The sequence below is a fragment of the Mustelus asterias genome, chromosome 2, assembly GCF_964213995.1.
Source record: "Mustelus asterias chromosome 2, sMusAst1.hap1.1, whole genome shotgun sequence".
In the NCBI taxonomy this organism is placed as follows: domain Eukaryota; kingdom Metazoa; phylum Chordata; class Chondrichthyes; order Carcharhiniformes; family Triakidae; genus Mustelus; species Mustelus asterias.
The window spans coordinates 72,780,077-72,806,709 of record NC_135802.1 but is presented as its reverse complement, the minus strand read 5'-3'; the positions used below and the strand labels follow the sequence as shown (position 1 = coordinate 72,806,709).

The 26,633-nt window shown below is 40.2% G+C and overlaps 1 protein-coding gene across 4 annotated transcripts in view; it reads right to left on the bottom strand.

The window, feature by feature from the left end:
• tmem245 (transmembrane protein 245) overlaps nucleotides 1-26,633 on the bottom strand; it is a 107,022-nt gene that overhangs the window by 55,342 nt on the left and 25,047 nt on the right. For 2 of the 4 annotated variants that reach the window (XM_078237072.1, XM_078237074.1), the window contains 3 exons: nucleotides 20,127-20,339; nucleotides 10,669-10,838; nucleotides 8,822-8,845 (listed from right to left, as the gene is read on the bottom strand). In XM_078237072.1, the coding sequence (XP_078093198.1) occupies nucleotides 8,822-8,845; nucleotides 10,669-10,838; nucleotides 20,127-20,339 (407 nt within the window). The remainder of the gene's footprint in view (nucleotides 1-8,821; nucleotides 8,846-10,668; nucleotides 10,839-20,126; nucleotides 20,340-26,633) is intronic. The other 2 variants (XM_078237075.1, XM_078237073.1) reach the window with 1 other exon arrangement.

The window sequence follows — 26,633 nt, the reverse complement described above, 5'->3', positions numbered from 1 at the left end:
CTTTTTTAACCAACACATAACAAGCCTGGCGATAGGGGGCACAATTCTACATTTAGTCTTAGGAAGTGAAGCTGGGCAAGTGGATGAAGTAATGACCATAATATAGTTAGATCTAGCATCATTATGGAAAAGGACAAAGATAGAACTGGAGTAATATTTCTAAACTGGGAGAAGACAGATTTTACAAAGCTGAGATAATGAGCTGACAAGAATGGACTGAACACAGCTATTAAGAGGAAAAACTGCCAAATCAGTGGGAGACATTCAAAGACGAAATTCTGCGGGCACAGCGTAGTCATGTCCCCACAAGGAAAAAGGGTGGTACTGCCAAATCTAGAGCCCCTGGTTATCCAGAAGCATACAGGCCAAAATAAAGCAGAAAAATAAAGCTTATGACATTCACAAAGTACTCAATACTGTAGAAAGTCGGGAGGAGTATAGAGTGTACAGAGGTGAAGTAAAAAATGGAAGTTAGGACAGCAAAGAGGATACAAAAAGTATTGGCAAGCAAAATCAAAGAAAATCCTAAGATGTTTACCAGTACATTAAGAGCAAGTGAGTAATTAAAGAAAAGGTAGGGCTTATCAAAGATGTAGATGGTAAAGGAGCATTCATGAAGAGTCATCCAGTTTCAAAATGTTAGCTCTGTTCTCCTTCCACAGATACTGTCAGACCTGCTGAGATTTTCTAGCACTTTGTTTTTGTTTCAAGCATCCACAGTAATTTGCTTTTATATTATAACTTGTGGGTTGATTCAGAGGACAGAGTCTTCAGTTCATACTTTATCTCTGTATTCACTAAGCAGAGGGATTATTCAGACATTCTAGTTAAAGAACAGTGTGAAATATTAGATACAGTAAGCATAGTGATAAGTATTGGAAGAATTGGCATCCTTGAAGATGGATCAATCACCAGGGCCAGATGGATTGTATCCTAGACTGTTGGAGGATGACAGGGAGGAAATAATGGATGTTCGGAGGATCATTTTCCAATCTTCACTAGATACAGGCATGGTCCCAGAGTATTGGAGGTCTGTGAATGCTGCACTGTTATTTAAAAAGGGTGTGTGGGATAGGCCAGAAAACTATAGGCCAGTCAGTCTGACTTCGGTGGTGGGCAAATTATTGGAAACAATTCTAACAGACAAGATAAACTGTCACTTAGAAAGGCATGGATTGATTAGAGATAGTCAGCAGTTTTTGTTTGGGGAAGATTGTCTCTTACTAACTTGATGGAATTTTTTCAGGAAGTTGCAAGGACGATTGATGAGGATATTGCAGTGGATATAGTCCACATGAATTTCAGCAAGACATCTGACAACGTTCCACAAGGCAGACTGGTCAGAAAAGTGAAATTTCATGGGATACAGAAGATGGCAGGTTGGATCCAAAGTTGGCTCATGACAGGAAACAAAAGGGTACTGGTCAATGAACATTTTTGCAAATGTAGAACAATTTCCAGTGGTGTTCCACAGGCTCAGTGTTGGGTCCTTTGCTGTTTGTTGTATATACTAATTAGACTTGAATGTGCTTGGCATGATTGGGAAATGTGCAGATGACACATGCAGCTATGAGGAGAGATTGGATAGGCTAGGGTTGTTTTCTTTGGAGCATAGGAGACTAAGGGGTGACATAACTGAGGCATACAAAATTATAAGGGACCTAGACAGGAAAAAATTGTTTCGCCTAGCTGAAAAGTCAATTAGCAGGGAGCATAGATTTAAGGTGAATGGTGCAAAGATTAGAGGGGACAGAAGGAAACACTTTTTAACCCAGAGGGTGGTGGGCATCTGGAATTCACTGTCCAAGTAGATGGCTGAGGCTGAAATGCTCAACTCAAATTAACAAGTGCCTGGATCTGCAGCTGAAGTGCTGTAACCTGCAAGGCAAGGTGCTATAAAATGGGATTAAGATGAGTAGCTAGTTCTTTTTCTCTTTTTTGGCCCATGAAGACACAATGGGCTGAATGGCCTCTTTCTGCACCGTAACGTTTCTTTGACTCTCTCACTAAACGGGTATTTAAAATTCAATGTGGGTTAATTAAGGAAAACCAACATGGATTTAAGGAAAAATCGTGTTTAAGTTGGAGTTTATTTTGATGAGGGTAATGCTGTTGATGGATTTCCAAAAGGCATCTTATAAAGTGCTGTACAACAGACTTATGAGCAAAGTTACAGCTATGGAATAAAAGGGACAGTAGCAACATGGATAGAAACCTGACAGGAAACACATAGTAGCAGTTAATACATGTTTTTCAGTCTGGTGGAAGATTTATCATGAGGGTCAATGTTAAGCCCCGTTTTATATTAAAGATTTGGTGTACAGGACAATTTTAAAAATTACAGACATTACAAAACTTGGAATAAAGGAGAATATAGAACTTCAAAGGATATAGGTTGGTGGAATGGGTGGACTAATGGCAAATGAAATTTAATGCAGGGAAGTGTGCAGTGAGTCACTTTGGTAGAAAGAATGCAAAGATGCAATACAAAATAAAAAGAATATTCAATGCAAAACCGCAAGAGCTGAGGATCCTGGGCATATATGTGCATAAATCATTGAAGGTGGCAGGACAAGTTGAGAGAATGGTTAATGAAGCATACTGCATGCAAGACTTTATTAAAAGCGACATAGAGTATAACAGCAAGGAAATTACGTTAAATTTGTATGGAATAATAGTTCGGAATCAGGAGACAGTGGCACGATGGTAATGTAACCGGACTAGCAAACTAGAGATCCAGGCATCGCTTTGGGATACGGGCTGAAATCTACAATGGCATTTAAATTTAACTTTAAATTTAGTTAATAAATCTGGAACTGAAAGTTAATCTCTTGTAACCATAAAACTACCATAGTCTGTGAGAAAACCCATTTGGTTCACTGATGACCTTTAGGGGAGGTCCATCATCCTTCCCTGGTCTGGCCTATATGTGACCCCAGGCCCACAACAAAGTGGTTGACTCCTAATTACCCGCTGAAATGGTCCAGCAAGCCACTCAGTTCTAGGGTAATTGAGGATGGGCAACAAATGCTGACCTTGTCAGCGACACCCAATTGTAGGACAGAATAAAGAGGAAAACATTTGGAGTAATGTGGGCATTACACTTTAGGAAAGATGTAAAGGCATTAGAGTTTGTAGAAAAAATTAATGAGAATGGTCCCTGGGATGAGGAACTTCAGTCATGCAGATTGATTGGAGAAGTTGAGACTGTTTTCCTTGGAGGTCAAGAGATTTAAGAGTATTCAACATCATGAGGGGTCTGGAGAGAGTAAACAGTGGAAAACAGTTCCCTTGTTGGAAGGACTGTGAAGAATTGGGAACAGATTTAAGGTAATTGGCTAAAGAAGCAATGGCAACATCATCACGTTCACGCAGTGAGTAGTTAGGATTTGGAATGCACTACCTGAGAATGCGGTGGAGGCAGATTCAATCAAGGGAATTGAATTATCCAAGAATAATAATGTGCGATGCCAAGGTACAAAGGCAGGGAAAGAGACAGTGTTCTTTCAGACATCCAGTGCAGACACAGCAGACTGAACAGCCTCCTGCAGCGCTGTTACCATTCTGTGATAGAAGGGTGATGAATTCAGAGAGAGAACATGGCAAACTGAGATATTGGCTGGAATTCTCTGGTCCCACCAGCAACATACAGCAGTGTGGGATGACATCAATGGGAACTCCTATTGACAGCAGCAGGCCCAGAGAATCCCACTGTTAGCGACCAGCACACAGCCTTCCACCGCCGGAAAACATGTGGCTGGGAGACTGAAAAATCTCACCCATTGTATGCATCAAATATGAAAAGTGATTTGGTGCAGAGGCAGAGAAGTACTGAAGATAGTGAGAAAATTGGCCTGGAACTTGAGTGGTGAATGGAGAAGGATTTTAAACAAAAAAGTGGGAGGGATGGAACAAGGTGAGATGTTAAAGATAAAGAGAATATACCAAGGTTTGATTTGGTAATGAGAGCCACGCAGCCACTGTTTTGATCTAGGTAGGACAGTGGAAGGTATAGTCAGGCAGGGAGGTTTCAGTTAGAGAGGTGCACAAAGGCCATGGTACTGATGAAATCATCCACAGAAACCCTCATGGATGGCAAAGGACTTGTTCACAAATCAATGAGTACTTTGAAGAAAGAAGCGATAAGGGCGGTGATAGCTGATCTGATGATCAAGTCTACAGTGTCTGTAGTGGGTGAATTGGGTGGGAAGGAGGTTGGCAAGATAAGACCCCAGTGGATATTCTGGACAGAAAAGATAGGCTAGAGTGCAGGTTAGGGCAATTGGAGTTGAGAGAAAGGCCTCATTTAAAAAAAAAATCCAAATGTGATTGTCAATCCTCCAAAGATTCAGTCCGCAGATTCTAAAAGATGATCACAATATAGATTAACTGAATATGGCTGAAGAGAGATATGTTGCCAAAGCTTTTCGTCTTGCACTCATCACGAAAAACACAAGGTCCCAAATTTCAAACAATCATAACTATTTATACCACAGGAGAAAAAAGGATGCTTATTAGTTGACAGGTCAACTGTGATTGACTGTGGTTTTGCCATGGAGGAAGTAAAGGTGAATGATAGGCTACCCATGTGTCTGGGTAATTTAAAAAAGGCACAAGCCTTGAACATATTCCTGCATTTGCAGAGGATGAATGAATGTCATTTCTTGTAAATGTAAAAAAGTCACATTACAAGCTCAATTGATTATCTGGTTATTAATGTAGCTATTAGTGGACTCAGGATTGTTCAGCAAGTGCTACCAATCGCAGAATCACATCTAACATTTTGTTTTGGGATTTACAAGTGTGGGTTGGTTGACAATGATCTGTACTTTGCCTATTACAAACAACCAGAGGAACATACTGTTACATGCTATCAGTTGATCATTGGACGTACAGCCTATACACCCGGCACTGCACAGGTACTGAATTTCATATATGACATTGCTGTGTTAAGGCGGAACATCTTTTTTGAACTGACAGCAGCAATCATTGTGCCACTTCACAGTAGCAGTGTGAACCTGTTTGCATAACCTGTTGTTCAAATTTTTGAGATACTTCGCCTTTTGAGGTAGACTGAGCACTTTCCAGGAATAATCCTGTGTGCTAATAGCTATACTAACAACAAATTTAAGACAGTCAAGCTCATAACGGAGCTCCTTTGTACCTGCTAGAAGTGACATACATTCATACACATGAACCTGTTCTTTGTAAAAAGGAACATGTTCAAATCTTGCACCATTGTTAAGTTACTCTGGATCCTGAGGAGACTACAGTTCTTCATTGCCTTCTTCATGTTTCCTCAGCCAGAGTCAACTTGCCAACCAATCAGCACCCTTTTTTCGTGTAGTATTAATTGTTCTAATGACTTGAAATTTGGCATTCTTGTGTTTGTCCTGATGACAGCAAGATAAAAAGCTTCAGCAAAATGTCTCATGTTTCAGCAATATTCAAATTCTCTATCATCAAATGATTGATAGGTTAACAGTTATATAGTTTATCCTTCTGTCCCATCTTGAACAGAGGTGTTACATTGGTTACCCTCACTCTCATGGCAGAATCTGTAGTCCAAGAATTTTCAAAAATAACAGCCCATCCTCTGCGTCTCGTGTCTGAATTCTTTCAATACCCTAAGATGCATGCCATTAAGACCTCCATTAATTATATGCCATCAACAAAGCAAGGCATTCTCAACCAAACAAAACTAAAACCTTACACTCATCCATCAGTGATGAAAATGCATGGTTAGGCATGCAGCTTGTTAAAACAAAGAAATTAGCATTTTGATTAATAGCCCACTGTACATTCATACTTAATAAGTAACAAGTTTTTTATTTATCCTACTGCTGAAACTGAATTACTTCAGTAAACATGTACAATATACTGCCTACATTATTAACTACAAAGTTATGCCTCAGATTATGTATCCATTTATTGCCAAATAGTTCAAATTAATTCTTTGGGTATTTATATAGCAGGCCGGGAGAGATCAGTGGAGGCTATTTAGCGGGCTCCCCACTGGGAGCCACGTCCTCCAGGGCCCGGATTTTTGGCGTCATCAGCTCTGTGCCAGAAATTAGTGTGGAGCTGATTTAAATATTAAAATTCTCATTTCTCTATTATTAGCGGGCCCAGGACTGAAGACTCTGGACCTGCTAGACTCTCCTCGCCCCCTCCCCCACCCCGCCAGGAGTGGTTCGCTCCAGCGGGGTTTACTTCCCGCTAACAGGGAGCTGGCAGCCCAACCCCGCTGGAGTGAAGGGAGACCATGGAGGCCCCCTCCCCCCCCCCACAGGAAGTCAGGGGTAAGGGGGATGCCCCCTGGGCTTTGCCAGCCTGGCCTCTCGGCACTGCCCACCGAGGATCAGGCAGTGGCAAGGGGCGGGGCCAAAGGGAAGCAGGGCTGGGGAAGGGGAGGAAAAGAGGGAGAGAGAGAGAGAGAGAGAGAGAGGGTCCCACTGTCACGCTGCAGTTGGGATCATGGTCAGAGAGAGGGAAAGGGCTGACCGGGGTGGGGTCGGGAAGATTGGGGCTGGCAGAGGACATTGGGGGATATTGGAGAGGCCAGCAACGTGGCATTTTGGGGCTGGCCAGCAATCGAGCCAGCCAGTGACCGGGAGGTCGGCAGTGCGGGACCACTGCACATGCGCTGATCTCTGCTATGGAAGATCAATGCATGCACAGTGGCATGCTCAGCACTATGCTGCCAGCCTCTCTAGCGGGAATAGGCCCGATACCAAATTTTCAGAGTCAATCACTCTGAGGCACACTGTGATGTACAGAGTGTGGGACATTCATTTTGGTAATCCTATTAAAAAAAAGAGTTACTCCAGTTTTTACGTGAATTTGGCACTTAGAATATTTTGGAAGAATCCCGGGCAAGATTTCTATTGATAATAAGCTACTAGTGGGACTAGGAACACAGGAACAGGAGCAGAGCACTCAACCTTTTAATCCTGTTCCACCATTCAACTAGATAACGGCTGATCTGAATATCAGTTCTATTTAACCACTGTTACTCCGTATCCCTACCTAGTACCTTACACATCTTTAATACATAAACACAAAATTATACTGCTAAATTACTCATTATTCATGTAAGAATCTGTTCCCCAATATAACCATCAGTAAAGCATGTTTTTTGTAACTGCTACTAACAATTGCTTTGTAAGAAGCATTCATGGCGTTAAAAGGAGGATTTTCAGGATACACTTTTAAAAATACTCAAAAATAAATTGCACCATTGTCAGTATGGACCTACGGTTCCAACTTCCATCATACTGCTTTCTAACTTCAAATAGACAGTGACAAACACAGGCCAATTATTGCATTAGCCTCCACACCTGCTCAAAGATGAATTAAACAAATTATGGAATGGAAAATTGGGAGATGTTGATTATATACAAAAAAGTACCTGTCTACCTAGGAAATAATAGCTATTTTAATTGCTGTCTATTCCAATTCAAGTTTTTTAAAAATACAATTGTGCGCTGTTTTAGATCTCGTGAGAGGGGGAAAAGAGAAAAGTAAAGGAGGATTTTTATTCATCTGGAAACATTTTATCCATGTACCTTATGGTTAATTTAATAAAAGTGTTCTTTATTTTTCATATTGAAGGATTCTCTTCAATTTTCAAGATTTCGTTTTTTTGTTCATTAAGACTACTAATGTTTAGATAGAGAATTTGAGATAGTCATGTCATTGAGATAGCCATGATAGTCAAGTACAGCCAAATTAGCCAGACAAATCTGCTTCTATCCCATGTCAAAATCAAATAATGGTAAGGCAGTATTTGTAACAAAGCATATAAACAAATTTGCTGACAAGGTGTTCTGAATGTACAATAAAAAAGGTGCCTCCCACCACCCTTCCCTTCACATCCACTCCATGGGATAGATATAAATTCATAATATTTTTTCACACACTACTACATACAACAGTTTTTATTTTTTCTTAAATAGCACAAGTTTCTTTATGTCCATTCACAGTCTCAGTATCACATGAACAAAACAAACCAAACCAACACCATTTTGGGCTGCTAGAATGCAAGGAACAAATGCGAACAACTAACAGTCCAAAAAGTTATTCAAATTCATGCACTTCAGCAATGCAAGCAGAAAACAAAATCAAAATTGGCATAAGCTGTAGAAGTTCAAAATTATCAAACCAATTTGCTTAGCAAGACAACTGTTATTCCCCTGCAGCTAAATCATTGACTCAGGATTAAGTTCAAATACATAGACAGCTGATAAACTAAAACATTATTTCAGGTGCACAGCAGTGAGATTTTATGAATTTATGGCAAGTCTGCAGCTAACAGTTAGTGGGTTGCAATTAGTTCTGTTATTTTGCCTTGCTTGGGAGCAACAGACCTTTTCATCTAATATGAAGTGATTTAAAAGTCTTAAAGAATCAGATCTTAAACATTTATCCCAATTCTCAAGAAATGCGCAAGATACAATATTGGAAACTTAACAGAGCACAAGCAGAATACTTTTAAATGGTTACGCACAATAATAAGATAAATATATGAACACAAGTGTGCCAGTCATACAAATTTCAAAATAATTCAGGGCATTAATACTTTATCTTAAAATTTGTTACTATTCTCAATATTTTCTGATGGAAATACATACATTTAAATCTGACTTCCCACAGTTGAAATACATTTCTTTTAACTATACTCAGAAATCTTGCTGCAAAGACTGAAAAATGAGTTAAGTCCAATAAATTTTGAAGACTACACAATCCATGCTTAAATCAATGAACACACAAATTGAAGCAGCAGCAAGCGTTGGATCTAAAATATCAACCTGCTAATTACCTGCTTATTAAGCCAATGCCACAGCTTTTGGAAAAAGACAAGAATTGGAGAGTTACTAAAATAAAAACTTCACATAAGGTAACAAAGGTTGTTTAGGTTAAAAGCCAAAGCAGGTGTAGCCTATTCCTACCACACCAAGGTCACTTCTATTTTTGAGGTAATGATTAGAGAAGAGAGTAGTGCCTGAGGATCGGAAATAACATAACATTTCAAACTCAAATGGGATTAGGAATAACCTGGGGAAACTACAAACCAGTGAACTTAATATCTGCCTTGTATAAAATTTTCGAAGGCATCTCACAGGGCAAATATGAAATATGTGGATAAAAACATAAGAAATGCTACATGGTAAAGCAAGGTCCTGGAAGTCCTTAACCAACCTAATGGTCACATAATATGATGTAGGTATTAATTGTCTATTAATTTGTCTAAAATGGGCTCAGAGAAAAAGCAAGAAAACACCGAGTGGTGGAAAGCTTTAGGAACTATAGACCCAGGTCAACTGTTCCTCCGAAGCATGTTACATTTACTGTATGTCATAAAGCTGTGGCATAATTAAGTCAATTTGGACTTGTGTGAAAGAGATTTGACCTAACAAATTTAAGAAAGCTCAAAGAAGACACACCTTTTTGACATTGGAAATTCTGCTACATGATGCATTTAGATTTCAGCAAAGCTTTTGATACTATGTCACACAAGCAAAACAACGTTGAATAGAAGGCAAGCTTCTGAGATGCACTGAAAAGAATTCTGACTATCATCAATCTGGAATGTTACCTCTCCTTTCACAGATGCTGCCTGATGTGCTGAGTATTTCAAGCATTTTCCGTTCTTATTGTTATTACTGTTAAGAATTAGTCAAAGATTTGGGAACCTAGATGGACACAAAAATGTTAACGGAATGGATTTGAGACAATGTGGAGTGAGCAAAGTGAGTACAGGGCAACTGCATAGATTTGGAAAGTGACTGATGAATAGCAAATAGCATTTAATGCGGATAAATACAAGATAGTTGGATTCCAAAAGGAAAAATATTGGCGATATAGCCTAAACGGTTCAAGGCTACAGGACACAAAACAACAGAAAGGCTCTGGGGAAATGGTAGTCAGCAATTAGAGCACAAATCTCACAGATGATGAATTTGTCCAATGTACTGGTTCAACCAGATGTGGACCACTGTGCCTAATATTAGGGGCTGTAGTACAGTAAGATTATCCAGATTATAGGAGTCATTCAGAAAAGAGCAATCAAAGATGTCCCGTAGCTGACAGCATCCGGGCTGTGTGTAGGGTTAAAGATCAAAAAAATGTTTACCTTAGAGCAAAAGGAGGACACTAATCACAAGTTTAATAGAGGGAAGGTGCACAATTAGTTTAAACTGAACTACTTCACAAGAGTAGTGAACTTGTGGATGGACTATAGACAGGAAAGATTTGAGACAGATCTGGATGAATCTTTGAGGCAGTGATGAAAGAAGGTCATTAGTTTTTGGGACCAGCCCCTTGAATGCAGAACATTTCCCTTCCTTACACTCCTGAATGTTCAGGTTAACATTACACAAATAATAAAAATACGTTTTAATATTCAATATGATTACAAATTGGAGAACATCTGGTGAACATCTGGTAAATCAACTCATTAATGAATTGTGTCCCTCTGTAGAGACATTGGACATGTTGGAAAGAGGAATCAGAAGTAAATATTTAACAAGAGCTCATTAATGTTATATGTATAAATGTTATAACGTGTGTATATATATATATATAAAAAGTGTGTGTGTGTGTGTAAAGATGTATGTTAAATATATGAAATGGTTTAGTTCAAAGATTATGATCTATAAAACATACCTTGCTGTCAGCTTTTACAATAATTCTTCCAAGTCCTCGGATTGGTCTCGGAGCCAGAGCATCCCGTCTTTCTTTAACAAAAGTCGACAGAATCTTCCAATAGTTACTTATATATCTCTCTGCAAAGTTCATTAATCCAAAACGTAGGACCAATTTCTTAAGCCCCCAAACTGTTATCAAAAAAAAGGATTTAAGAATACTTCATAAAAATATAAACACTAAACAGCCAAAAATAAATTCAGCAATGACAATTTATTTTCATGTTGCTTGACTAAGTTATTGGTTCTCCATTTCAAATGGAACAATCGCTATTCTGCACCTTAACCACAACTTGCATTTCTATAGCAGCATAGAAAGACATCCCAAGACACTTCACAGATGCATTAATAGGCACAATTAGATACAAAGCCAAAGAGGAAATTATTGGAAGAAATGCGAAAAATGTGGATGAAGAGGTGACATGCCCAAGAGGGAAGTTGAGAATCCTGGAGTTTCAGGAGAGAATTCAAAGCAAAAATCCTAAATGGAAAGGCATAGCCACCAACGGGCAAAGGGATAAGGTCTGAGTTAAAGACTCAAGCAGGGGGAACACAGAGTTCTGAAGGACTGCATAATAAACATAGGAGCGGTCCAGTTAGTTGGTAGACAGAGCTGGATGTCATCAGCATACATGTGGAACCTGACCGCTTGATTCTGAATGAGGTTTCTAAAGGGCAGCATATTGATGAGACAGATGAAAAGCTGAAATATATATCCTTTGCAGATTGCCAGAGGTAATGGTTTGAGAATGGTAAAAGAAACAAATCTTTGCTCAGATTAGTAAAACTGGAAACTACCAAGCGCAATAACATTTATCTGGACAATAGAGGAGGGGTACAGGAAGACGGTTGTGTGGTCAATTATAGTAAAGGCCGAGGCAAGTCAATGTGAGATAATGCACCATGGTTAATCACAGAGAATACCAAGCAACTTTGATTCAAACCATTTCAGTACTATGATAAAGATGGAAAAATTATTGCAACGATTCAAACATGAACAGGAGGATGGACACAAATTTGGAACACAACAATACATTGTTCAAAGATTTAAAGAGGAAATGGAAGCTGGAGACGGGATAAAAAGACAAAATGTTGGAAATGCTGATAAAAGATCAACAACCTTAAATGTTAACCCTCCCTTCTTGCCTGCGCACATGCCACCTGATCTGTTGCATACTTTGGGGATTTTTTGTTTCTAGAGTCTCAGCACCTGCAATAATTCGGGTTTTCGAGATAATGTTAAAGGCTTGTTAGCATGGGGACCAGGAAGGGAAGAAGAGTGGTCAGTGTTTTAGTGGGACTGGGGTCAAGTGAGCAAGAAGCAAGATGAGCTCAGAGAGGACATGGGAGATGGGGAAGAAAATTGTGGGTTGGGAACTAGGGTGGAGGGACTCTTGAGAGGTGTTTGGATTGGTAAACAAAGGAACTGTGGTAGGAGGTGCACGAGATAAAGATGCAGCTGAAGGGTGGTCTTAATTTTAATGAGAAAGAGGTGGAGGAGTTCCTGTTACTGGCTGTTGGAGATTAAAATAGAGAAGGCAAGTGTATTGGTGGTGATGGGAGTGGGGGCGGGGTTACGGTTTGTGGTTTATGGTGCTGGATGGTAACTTTGTTGTGGTTGGATTATATCAGGAGACATTAGGTTTCTCACGCTGGAAGAGGTATTGCTGGAAGCAATGGTCTTTTCTTCAAAACTCCTATTCATATTACTATCTATATACAAGGTAACATAACTTCAGGAGATAGCTACAATTTCTCTCTTAGGTGCTTCTTACCCATCTTCTCTCAGTAATCGTCATCAATATGACATTGCGCCTTAAACAAATGCTCAGCAGATATTATTAGAGTTAATCCTTTAATCTACATCACTCCAAGTTTCTTTTCCCATAACTGTTATACACAGAACCCTCTGTTGCTTCCTCCAAAGTCTCTACTTTTAAAGGGAGTTTCCTTGGTGGTTTCTCCTGTCTTTCTGAATGAGTGCAGAGTTCCTTTTAACATAATTAAGGATCTTTTTGCTCCAATTCATTCTGTGAGGGCTGTCATTTGTTTCTCTCATTTGTGGTTCTGTAGGTGTGACAGAGGATCAGGGTATGAAACCCATTCTGCTTATGGTTTCCTGTACACAAAAAACAAAGCATTCCTGTTCCTTCGGATTATGCCTGTCTGCATTTGAACCAGATACAATTCTGGTTGTTTTAACTTCTCTATTACTGTACCTTCTCGCTGCTAGTCTTTGATGCACACCATCTCTCCCCTTTCAAGAGTGGGAAGGTGGTGAGCTTGACTTGCTCTACTGCTTTCTTCCTGGCCTGGCCATGGTCATCCACCATAACATTTGGTATTGACTTATGGGGAAGGAAAGGCAGTTGGATTCCAAGCTCAGCTCATCAAAAGTTCACACGAGACGAAACAGTTCTGTAGGGCTAACTCAAAGTATATTTTTTCTGAACAGATCTTTTATGGTACATAGACTTCACGCAGCCTCTTGATTGGACTGATAGTATTGTGGCAAACTCCTGATATTGACAAATCTATACAATGCTGCTAGGGATTGGAAACTAGGTTGGCACGGTGGCACAGTGGTTAGCACTGCTGCCTCACAGCGGCAAGGACCCGGGCTTGATTCCCTGCTTGGGTCACTGTCTGTGTGGAGTTTGCACATTCTCCCCATGTCTGTGTAGGTTTGCTTCATGTGCTCTGGTTCCTTCCCACAGTCCAAAGTTGTGCGGGTTAGGCTGATTGGCCATGCTAAATTCACCCTTGTTTCAGGGGGGATTAGTAGGGTAAATATGTGGGTTACAGGGATAGAGGGATTGTTATGAGTGTAGGCTCAATGGTCCGAATAGCCTCCTTCTGTACTGCAGGGACTCTATGATTCCATAAATAATCATTGGCAAATTGTTGCCTATTGTCGAAGATGACAATTTAAGGAATGCTATATATAGAAAACATCTACTTCCAAGAGGTTATGATGGCTGCAGAGGCGAGGCCGTGTAGATTTTGCACCTTTGTCCAGCAAGAATATTAGTCTACTACTGCGAGAAGTGCTTTCCATGTGAATTCTATAAAGTCCATACCAACACATTCCCAAGGTATGCATGGAGATGGTAAAAAGGAGAGTATAAGTGACTCTTTCGACTCCTGTCTGTGAATGGCACAGGTGATGCAATTAGAGACCACGGGGCCTGGAGCCATAATCTCAGGCAGGCTGAATTGAGGCAGTGTAGAGCTTCTGCCCTCACTGGCGAGGTGGTTCTGCTGTTCAAGTTGATGGCCTATCCAATTAGCACATTAGTGAGTACTGTAGGCTCTGCAAGCAGGCCCAAGAGGTTTCCCATGGATTCTGGAGCCAACTAAGTCCAGGGTCTTGGGCACTTTAGGGAAGCAGGATTAGTTGAGCAGGTGGGTAGGAAAATGGGGGTACTATCTCGGGGGGGGGGGTGCTTACCCATAATCCACCCCACCTCTAAAGTTGCTTCCCCCCATTTGAAATAGTCTTTTGCCCACGACTGCCCGACTGTTCAAATCAATCCTTTTGTGGTGTAGGCAGCATATTATCAGGGTGATTTAGCTTGTTAACAAAATAAAATGATGATGGCTGGCCTGACTGTAACCTCAGATCCACATTCCTACTTATCCCCAATAACCTTTTATGCCTTCGAATATTTTTTGGGCAGAGCTGGATAGATTCTTGACAAGGCTGTTTCAACCACCTTTTGAGGAAGGGTTCTAAATACTCACGACCTTCAGAAAAACTCTCTCATCTCTGTCTTAAATAGGCATCCCCTTATTTTTAAACATTGACTCCTAGTTCTAGATTCTCCCACCAGAGGAAAGATCCTTTCCACATCCATCCTGTCAAGACCCATCACGATCTTGTATATTTCAATCAAGTTGCTTCCTACTCTTCTGAAGTAGTGGTTAAAAGTCTAGATTGTCCAACCTTTCCTCACAGGACAGCCCTCCCCTTCCAGGTATTAGTCAAGTAAATCTTCCCTGAACTGCTTCTAATGCATTGACATCCTTCCTTAAATGAGGAGATCAAAACTGCACACAGTAGTCCAGATGTGGTCTCACCAATACCTTGTAAACATGAAACACATCTCCTTTTTTGTATTCAATCCCTCTTGCAATAAAATATAACATTCTATTAGTTTTCCTAAATCCAGGTTGCTGTACCTGTATACTAACTTTTCATGATTCATGCACTAGAAAAACCCAGATCTCCCTGCATCCCAGAGCTCTGCAATCCCACACCATTTAGATAGGATTATTTTTTATTTTTCCTGCCAAAATGAACAATTTCACATTTTTCCATAATATACTCAGTTTCCAGACATTTATTCACTCTCTTATCCGATCTATATTATTTTGTAACCTTATGTCCTCTTCACAACTTATTTTTCTACCTGGCTTTGTATCATCAGAAAATTTAGCAACCATGCCTTCAGTCCCTTCAGCCAAGTCATTTATATAATTGTAATAAATTGAGGCCCCAGTAATTAATCTCTGTGGCACACCACACTCTACACCTTGCCAACCTGAAAAAGACCCACTGATGCCATCTATTTCCCGCTAGCTAACCAATCTTCAATCCATGCCAATATGTTACCCCCTACACAATGAACTTTCATTTTCCACAATAACCTTTGATGTGGCACCTTATCAAATGCCTTCTGGAATTCTAAGTACAGTACATCCACCAGTTCCTCTTCATACAAAGCACATGTTACTCTTCTTCAAGGAACTCCAATAAATTGGTCAAACATGATTTCCCTCACAAAACCAAATTGACTCTGCCTGATTGCTCTGAATTTATTCAAGTGCACTGCTATATCATTAACAAAAACTTCAAACACTTTCCCTGTGACAGCTGTTAAGCTAACTTGCTTGTAGTTTCCTGCTTTCTCTTTCCCTCCCTTTTTGAATAAAGGAGATACATTTGCTATTTTGCAATCTAATGACATTGCCCCCAAATCTGGGGGGTTTCGCAAGTTAAAACCAAAACATCAACTATTGCGCTAACCACATATTTTAAGACCGGAGGATGAAGCCCATCAGGCCCTGGGGATTTGTCAGCCCACAACTCCAACAATTTTCTTAATATCACTTCCCTGGTAATTATAATTTTTGAGTTCCTCTCTTCCTTCCATTTCCTGATATACAACTATTTCTGGGATGTTACTTGTATCCTCAACAGTGAAAGCTGATGCAAAATATCTGTTCATTTCATCTGCCATTTCCTTATTTATGAATTCCTCACACTCACTTTCTATAGTGAATGACCACTCAGTTAGCTCACTTTTTAAATATCTATAGAAATTCCTACCATCTGTTTTTATATTGGTTTTCTCTCATGCTTTAATTTTTCCCTCCTTATTAATCTTTTAGTCATTCTTTGCTGTTTTTTATACTGTGTCTAGTCTTCTGACCTGTCACCCAACCCTGCACAATGATACACATTTTATTCATGTTTGACCTTTTTATAACTCTTTTAATTAACCACAGATAGCAATTTCTCCCATTGGAATTTTTCATTCTCATGGGAATGCATTGAATCTGTGTATTCTGAAAAAGGCCTTAAATGTCTACCACTATCTCTTTTAACCTATCCCTTAACCAAATTTGGCAGTTCACTTTAACTAACTCTACTTTCATGCCCTGATAATTGCCCTTAAGTTTGAAATACTAGTATCAGACGCACTCTTCTTTCCTTCAAACAGGATGTAAAATTAATTATGATTGCTGCTACTTTAGGGGCACCTTCACTATGAAGTCATTAATTGATCCTAGCTCATTGCACAGTATCAAGTCTAGTAGAGCCTACTCTCTGGTTGGACTCAGAACGTGCTGTTCTGAGAAACTATTCCAAAAACATTCAATTAACTCCTCACCTTGGCTACCTTTGCCCATCTGACTTTTCCAGTCCTTAGGTAAACTAAAATCTCCCACGATCATTCCTTTCTGATAAGCTCCCATTATATTCCACAGTACCCACATTTTACTGTTACAGAGCCTGTATACCAGTCCCCCAAGCTACTTCTTGCCTTTATCATTTCTACCCAAACCGCTTATACATCCTTGTTTCCTGAACTTAGGTCATCCCTTCCTATTGTGTCAATGACATCATTACTTAAAAGAACACCCCTCCACCTTTTCCTAGCTTCCTGTCCTTCGTTAACGTCATGTACCCTTCAATACTCATATCATACATCCATTTTTCATCTCGTCACTCGGCATGCTGGCTAGTATTGAGTGGTTAAGGTCATGAAAGCCTCGACTTCCTCAATTAAAATTTTAATTATTTTTTTATTTCATCAACTTTAAGGATTAAGTTCAGACCGTTGCAGGCTTTCTTGATCAATAAAAAGCATTCCTTATTCAAATTATAGTGTCTCAGAAACGTTTCTTTTCTTTGCATTTCAGTGTTGCATCAAGCTGACCTTTAACACTTAGCTTGATTCCTCCTGGACCTTGGAGTTGAAATGACGACTGTTGTAACAGAGTCGAGGTTGTGGTTTCCCATGTTACTTGCCTTGCTAGTTGTCAGGCTATCCTTATGTTTCCTTCTCTGGCATGGTTGCTAAGCTGGCCTAAGAAGTCCTTCACCACTGCTGCCTGCTGCTGGGCTTCGCTTTGGGCAATTTGTCACTGTTTTTTTCTGTTGCTCTGTGGAAGTAGTCACTGTTGCTATTGAAGGGCTATCTCAGGAGACATTGGTTTTCACACTCTACAGGAGATCTTGTTGGAGGCAATGATCTTTCCATCAAAACTCTTATTTACATAACTAACTCTATACAGGGTTACAGAGCATCAGGAGATAGCTACATCTCTTCTCTTACGTGCTTCTCACTCATCTCTCAGTGAGTTACATCACTTTAACATAGCTTTTTAATACTCAGCAGCTATTATTAGAGTTAACCTATTACTCTGCAGTAATGGAGAAAAAAAACTTCTGTTCTCCAGGATAATCCAGGAATAGTCCCAGGTTTGATAGAATAGACAATGCAGCTGAGTGTTCTCATAAATAAGTGATCCCATTCCTCTCAAAGTACCAAAATCTTTTAAAGGAAGAGAAAACGTACATGCTGTCTCAAACACAGCAATCTTGCTTCTGAGTCAAAAGTTGTGGGTTCAGGAGTTAAGCAAAGGAGTTAAGCAAAGAATTGGCAGTGCAGTATTAACGGTGTGCTGAAATGCCCAAGGTGATGTTTCAAAGCCGAGACAGTAAACCAAAATTCTGCCCACCCATTTAGGTAATATATAGAATATCCCATGAGCTCCCTAGCAAACAATTATCCCTTAACCAAGACCACAAGCATACTGAGCAAGTTTCCTCAGATACTTTAGGGTACTAATGATCATCCAAGGTAATCAAGGTAGAGTGTTGAGCTGCAATGCTGCTTCACCCCTTGTTTAGCATAATGTCTCCTTGGTAAAGGAGCTGGTTTTTACTAGAAACAGCCAGCCGAAGCATTGTTGAAGGGCTGATTGCCGCTGAAAATACCAACTCGTACTTGAGACTCCATTGCATTTTGAAGGATACCACAACCTAAGACCCTCTAAAAGTGACCAACTGTTTGCCAGTAAACAGCATTAATGAGGATTTAAAGTGCTACTCAAAAGGTACATCATTTTATGCTCACCGTATTTCGTAAATTACGATAAGAAAGAAAGACTATCAGAAGAATTCATCGTCTGTGGCTAATTAAGGAAGTTAAGGATGGTATCAAATTGAAATGAAAGGCATACAATGCTGCAAAGATTAACAGCAGGCCAGAAGATTGGGAACATTTTTAAAAACAGCAAAGGATGATTAACAAAAAAAAATAGTAAAATTAGAGTGAGGGAGTAAGCTAGCAAGGAACATAAAAACATACAGTAAAAGCTTCTACAGGCATAGAAAAAGAAAAAGTAACTAAAGTGAGAATTAGTCTCTTAGAGGATGAAACTGGGAAATTAATAACAGCAAACAAGGAAATGGCAAATACTTTGAACAAGCATTTTGTATCTATCTTCACAATAGGAGAGAAAAAAAGCATTCCATGAATAGTAGAAAATTGAGTATCCAGTACCACAGTTATATGCTAAATCCAGATTTTGAACAGCAGGTCTCATTAACTCTGCGCTCATTTAATAACGGATTTTAACCTTTGGCTAAAATAACACCTATTAATCAATTGTTTATTTTAATGCCATTTCAGGGAGTGCTATGCTTGGTTACATAACTATTGGCTATTATTCAAAAATAATTCTTAGACTGTGAAGAGCCCAGGGCGTGAAGAGATTGACACGGTTGCACAAGTGTAAGTTTTTCTTTTTTGACACATTAGTCATCAACTGCGATAACTCACCGAATTGCCCATCAATAAACTGAATGACTTGTTAAAGTAGCCAGCAGACTATTTGACTGTGGAGTGAATTAGGATTATTTGATTGTGGGAGGAACACTGCCCACATCAAATGTCCACATCAAATGTCCACATCAAATGTCCACATCAAATGTCCACATAGCCACATTTCCGATAGCAATCCTTGTATAATGATCCAGAACAGACACTTCAAAAATTTTCCCCCTCTAATTCATGATTATGCAATTATATCATCAGTGCCAATCCAATGCAAACTCAGCAGCATAAAGAAACCCAAAGGAAGATTTCCAGGGTCTGTATGCTCAGCTACTGACTGTCTAAATGCAATGTGCCATCAGGACAGCTGCATAAAAATTATTTCAGACAGTCAATGCCATTAAGTTGGCATATCCAAGCATAATCCATCATGGTGGAATGCATTTGTTCAATTTCTAATAACAACCGTGTTGTTTAGCAGAGAACAGAAAAGATATCAGGTAGCCACATGCAAACATCTCCTTGTGGCTAACTCAGACTAGCAGTGGAGACCCGAGTGCCTACCCTGCTACCAACTCAGTGCATAGCTGAGGTGTCCAGCAGCAGCTCCTGAAAGAGAACAAAAGGAACACACCCATGGAATTTCATTTTAATTGGTCTGCTTTGGACACTTTGATCATTAACAGCCAAGTCTAATCAAATCTTACAATTGAACTGTCCAACAAATTGGAAATGTATTTTTAAATTTATGTCAATCATAATCATATTAAAATAGAAATTTGCATTGATACAGCACATTTAACACAGGGAAACACTTCTTGGGGGTTAATCAAACAAAAATGGAACCCAAAAAATGGATAAGATAGTCGCAGGTAGCATGGTCAAAGAGGTCGATTTTAAATGGGCCTCAAAGGAGGAGAGGAGACAAGGATATAGAGTGGGAATCTTGTAGCATAAGCTCCTAAAGGGTCAAAAGCAGAGTTACCAATTGCACAGTTTCGGAGGGATGTACAGAAGGCTAGAGTCAGAGGAATGTTAGGTAGAGGTGTGAGAGGATCAAAAATATTACCAGCCACTGGTACTGGGAGCAACTCGAGAATCCAAAGGTTCAGCCAGATCTGTACAACAGCAATAGCCCAGACAAGCATCACAAAATAGATGTCACTCGTTTTCTTCTTCTTCATGAACGACATTATTTGAGGTCTTGGTATTCCTAATTGTGTGTATGAGGAGGATGAGGAGGAGGAGGAGGAAGAACTTAAGTCCTTAGTTTCAACTGATCCTAATGAGAAAAAAAATATTGTACATTTAATTCAGCAGTGGGATCTTTACAAGTGTCTGTAAAATAAGAACATAAGAACATAAGAAATAGGAGCAGGAGTAGGCCATCTAGCCCCTCGAGCCTGCCCCGCCATTCAATAAGATCATGGCTGATCTGACGTGGATTAGTACCACTTACCCGCCTGATCCCCATAACCCTTAATTCCCTTACCGATCAGGAATCCATCCATCCGCGCTTTAAACATATTCAGCGAGGTAGCCTCCACCACCTCAGTGGGCAGAGAATTCCAGAGATTCACCACCCTCTGGGAGAAGAAGTTCCTCCTCAACTCTGTCTTAAACCGACCCCCCTTTATTTTGAGGCTGTGTCCTCTAGTTTTAACTTCCTTACTAAGTGGAAAGAATCTCTCCGCCTCCACCCTATCCAGCCCCCGCATTATCTTATAAGTCTCCATAAGATCCCCCCTCATCCTTCTAAACTCCAACGAGTACAAACCCAATCTCCTCAGCCTCTCCTCATAATCCAAACCCCTCATCTCCGGTATCAACCTGGTGAACCTTCTCTGCACTCCCTCCAATGCCAATATATCCTTCCTCATATAAGGGGACCAATACTGCACACAGTATTCCAGCTGCGGCCTCACCAATGCCCTGTACAGGTGCATCAAGACATCCCTGCTTTTATATTCTATCCCCCTCGCAATATAGGCCAACATCCCATTTGCCTTCTTGATCACCTGTTGTACCTGCAGACTGGGCTTTTGCGTCTCATGCACAAGGACCCCCAGGTCCCTTTGCACGGTAGCATGTTTTAATTTGTTTCCATTGAGATAGTAATCCCATTTGTTATTATTTCCTCCAAAGTGTATAACCTCGCATTTCTCAACATTATACTCCATTTGCCATATCCTCGCCCACTCACTCAGCCTGTCCAAATCTCTCTGCAGATCTTCTCCGTCCTCCACACGATTCACTTTTCCACTTATCTTTGTGTCGTCTGCAAACTTCGTTACCCTACACTCCGTCCCCTCCTCCAGATCATCTATATAAATGGTAAACAGTTGCGGCCCGAGTACCGATCCCTGCGGCACGCCACTAGTTACCTTCCTCCAACCGGAAAAACACCCATTTATTCCGACTCTTTGCTTCCTGTCGGATAGCCAGTCCCCAATCCACTTTAACACACTACCCCCAACTCCGTGTGCCCTAATCTTCTTCAGCAGCCTTTTATGGGGCACCTTATCAAACGCCTTTTGGAAATCCAAAAACACCGCATCCACCGGTTCTCCTCCATCAACCGCCCTAGTCACATCTTCATAAAAATCCAACATGTTCGTCAAGCACGACTTTCCCCTCATGAATCCCCTCATGAAATGAAGTGGATATGTTGATACAATTAAATCAAGTCCAAGTTAACTAAACCGCCATATTTAAAGTTTATTTATTAGTCACAAGTAAGGCTTACATTAACACTGCAATGAAGTTATTGTGAAATTCCCCTAGTCGCCACAGTCCAGTGCCTGTTCGGGGTCAATGCACCTAACCAGCACATCTTTTTTCAGCTAACAAAGATCATCTTCAGAATGCAAGAATTTTTACAAATGGAAAAACAGCATTGGACTCCATCAAATGTCCCTCTTTCATGCATCTAACAATCTTCTGAACTATCCTATTAATCTGTCTCTCCATAAAAGCATCTGATCATGACTCAGATTCATTATGCTGTCTGCTTTAATGGTTTCATGGCAATCTATTCTATAATGATTCTTCAACTAAAAAAATTCAACCCTTGCTCTTGAGTTTAACTTGCATCTTTTGGGATATAGTTACCACGATAAACATTTTTTCTGAATCATTTGACTCAATTCCCCTTATTATGAATTAGACCAAAGAATTGGTGCAGAACATGGAGGGAGGGAACAGACAGATGTCATGGTCCATGTTGGAATCAATGACAGGTTAAGAAAAGGTTTGTGATTGTACAGGCAGTTTCAGGAATTAATAAGTTAAAGAGCAGGACCTCAAGACAGTAATCTTTTGATTACACCCAGTGCCACATGCTCATAAGTATGATAACACTGGCTTTCACGTAGCTGGAGAAATGGTGCAGAAGGGAAGCTTCAGATTTTGAGGGCATTGGGACCAATTCAAAGCAGGAGTGAATGGGTTGTACATTAACCAGGCAGGGACCAATGTCCTCACAGGAAACTAGTGCTGTGGGGGTAGACTTAAACTAATTTGTGAAGGGGTGGAAAATTAGGATGAAGCATGACTGAGGAGATACAAGGTGTGACTGAGGAGATACAAGGTGTAAGGGACTGGAAAAGTCAAAAAATGTTAGAATAATGAGCAGTTCAGTAGCAGAAAAGTTTAAACAGAAGGGAAATGTGAAGCAGACTGGAATGGGTTTACAGTGCATGTGTGTAAATGCACAGCATGTGGTACATAAAGTTGAGCTGTAAATACAAGTAGGCACGTGGGATTATGATACAGTGACAATAACGGAAATTCATCCTCATTAAGGGGAGGAATGGTCACTTAATATTCCTGGCTATAACATATTCAGGAAAGAATAGGATAAAAATAGATTAGGTACTTAAAATGCTGGCAGCATGCAAAATAGAAAAAAAACCTCACCAGATGGGATGCATGCTAAGTTGCTGAGGGAAGTAAGGGATGGAAACTGCAGGAGATCTGGTCACATTCTTCTAATCCTCCTTGGATATGGAAATAGTGCCAGAGGACTGGAAGATTGCAAATGCCTCACTTCTGCTCAAAACTGGGGAGAAGGATAACTCAGCAACTATTAGCCAGTCAGTCTAACTTCACTTTTGAGATGATACTCCAGAACAAAATGAATGACACTTGGAAAAATATGGGTTAATAAACTGAAGTCAGCACAGATTTGTTAAAGACTTTAGCATTTGGCTAAAGTGATTTTTTTATTTTAATGTCAGAATGTGTATGTGGACTTTCAAAAGGCATTTGATAAATATCACATAATATACTTGCCAGCAAAATTAAAGTCCTTGGGATTGAAGGAGCAGTGGCTAAGTGGATACATAATTGGCTAAAAGAGAAAAGCAGTCAGCAGTGGAAGAACTGCTTTTCAAAATGGAGGAACATGTGCAGTAGTGCAGAAACCATTGCTCGTTTTAACATATATTAATATCCTGGACTTGGGTATACAGGGAATAATTTCAAATTTGCCAATGGCACAGAAACAAAAAATAAATAAATATTGATGAGGATAGTACAGACTCCAGCAGGAAAAAGACAGACTGATGAAATAGGCACTTACCCAGCAGGGTCAATTTTGGACAAAGAAGAGTGAAGTGATTCATTTTGGTAGGTGCAATGAGAAGAGGTAATACAAACCAAATAGTATATGCTAAATAGGGTGCAGGGACAGAGAGGCGTCACAGGTCATTAAAGGTGGAAGAACAAGTTGAGAAGCTTGTTTAAAAAAAGGCATCCAAGAGCCTTGGCTTTATAAAGAGGCATAGAGTACACTGATTAGACCTCAGCTAGAGCATTGTGGCCAATTCTGGGCTCTATACTTTAGGATGTCAAGACTTTTGGCTTGATTTATTATTGTCAAATGTATTAGTATACATTGAAAAGGATTGCTTCTTGCATGCTATACAGACAAAGCATACCGTACATAGAGAAGGAAAGGAGAGGGTGCAGAATGTTGTGTTATAGTCATAGCTATGGTGTAGAGAAAGATCAACTTAATGCGAGGCAAGTCCATTCAAAAATCTGAAGGCAGCAGGGAAGAAGCTGTTCTTGAGTTGGTTGGTACATATCCTCAGACTTTTGTATCTTTTTCTCGACGGGGAAGAAGGTGAAAGAGAGAATGTCTGGCGTGCGTGGGGTCCTTAATTATGCTGGCTACTTTTCCGAGGCAGCTGGAAGTTTACACACTATCAATGGATGGGAGGCTGGTTTGAGTGATGGATTGGGCTTCGTTCACAACCCTTTGTAGTTTCTTGTACTCTTGGACAGAGCAGGAGCCATACCAAGTTGTGGTATAACCAGAAAGAATGTTTTCTATTGGTGCATCTGTAAAAGTTGCTGAGAGTCATAGCTGACATGCCAAATTTCCTCAGTCTCCTAAGAAAGTAGAGGCGTTGGTGGGCTTTCTTAACTATAGTGTCGGCATGGGGGGGACCAGGACAGTTTGTTGGTGACCCGGACACCTAAAAGCTTGGAGCTCTCAACCATTTCTAATTCGTCCCCATTGATGTGGACAGGGACATGTCCTCCACTACACATCCTGAAGTCGATGACTATCTCCTTCATTTTGTTGATATTGAGGGAGAGATTATTGTTGTCACACCAGTTCACCAGATTCTGTCTCTTTTCTGTACTCCGTAAAGTCATTGTTTGAGATCTGGCCCACTACGGTGGTGTCATCAGCAAACTTGAAAATCGAGTTGGAGGGGAATTTGGCCACACAGTCATAGGTGTATAAGGAGTATAGTAAGGGGCTGAGGACACAGCCTTGTGAGGCACCGGTGTTGAGGATGATTGCAGAGGTGGTGGTGTTGCCTATCCTTACTGATTGTGGTCTGTGGGTTAGGAAGTCTAGAATCCAGTCGCAGAGGGAGGAGCCGAGCCCCAGGCCACAGAGTTTGGAGATGAGTTTCGTAGACTCTTAAGAGGGTCCAGAAGTGATCCACTAGAATGGTACAAAGGATGCAGAACTTCATGACATGTAGGGGCTAGAGCAACAGTGTTTGCCTTAGAACAGAAAAGAAGGGAGATTTGAGAGTTGTGGTCAAAATCAATTTCGATTTAGGTAGCATAAATAAAGCCAGCTGATTTTCAATGAGAGTTTGATCAGTAACTAGAAAGCACAGATTTAAGATAATCAATAAAGAAACCTGAGAGGAAATTAGGAAATTTTTTTTAACATAACGAGTCACAATGATGCAAATGTATTGCCTGCTAGGATGTTGATGGAAGGTTTAATGGTAAGTTTCAATGGGGCATTGAATATATACTTCAAAAGGAAACCTTAGTTGGATAGCTCTTTCAAAGATAGGTTGAATGTCCACTATTTGTGCAGTATGATTCCCATGTAAGAAATTAGGATGGGAAAATAATTAGTAAAGTATGGATAGAGTACCAGGAGAGAACCCTCAATATATTAGATAGAATAATAAAACATTCTACAAATTAGTACTTGACAATTGCTAAAAAAAAGACATGCTGCCGAAGCTTTTAGATTTGCACTCATCAGGACAAACGCAAGAATACCAAAATTCCAATGATCATAACTTTCTCCTGTGGTATAAGTTGTTAAGTGCTGATTGGTTGGCATGCCAACTCTGAATAGTTGAGGTGTTGCCACAGAGAAAGAAATGGGTAACTGTCAGCTCCCTGAGCTTCTGGCTAATTCCAAAACAATGCAAGGCTTGAACATATTCCTTGCATTTGCAAATAACGGGACTCTGCATTTGAATAAATCCCAATAGCAAACATCTATTTTATTTGTCCATGGGTGTGGGTGTTGTTGGCTGGGCCAGTATTTATTGCCCATCCTGAGGGCATATAAGAGTTTACAACATAGCTATGAATATGGAGTCACATGTCAGCCAGACCAGGTAAGGATGACAGATTTCCTTCCCTAAAGGACACTGTTGAAAAAAATCCCATCTAGTTCACTAAAATGAACCAGGTGTATTTTTTTTAAATCGACAGTTGACAATGGTTTCATGTCATCATTAGACTTTTAATTCCAAATTTTTTTTATTGAATTCAAATTTCACCATCTGCTGTGGTGGGACTTGAACCAGGGTCCCAGAGCATTACCCTGGGTTTCTGAATTACTAATCCAGCGAAAATACCACTACCACTCCAGTTTTGGGTTTTGCAAGTGCGGACTGGTTGGATATGTCTACACTGTCTATTACGAATGAACGACCCAAAAAACACATCGTTTGATTGGATAATCCCATTATTGGAAAATACATCCTACACACCTGGCTTTGCACTCGCACTGAACTTTGCTTTTCTCAAAAGAGGTAGCCTTTGGCCCATTTGAGTGTTTGTACATTACACTGCTAACAATGGTCTGATCAGGAAAGCCACTGCTCCACAGGTTAGCTCTGATGTGCTGGAAGGGAAAGTATCTCAAAAATTTGGAACAAAGGTCATTTATCACCCTCCACTGTGCAGTGGCTACACAAGTGGTATTTTCCACGAATAGAATGCTGCAGTCAGTCCAAAATTGTGTTCTGACTGCCACATTATTAGGTCTCCTCTCATCCTCCTTGGAGAGACGTAG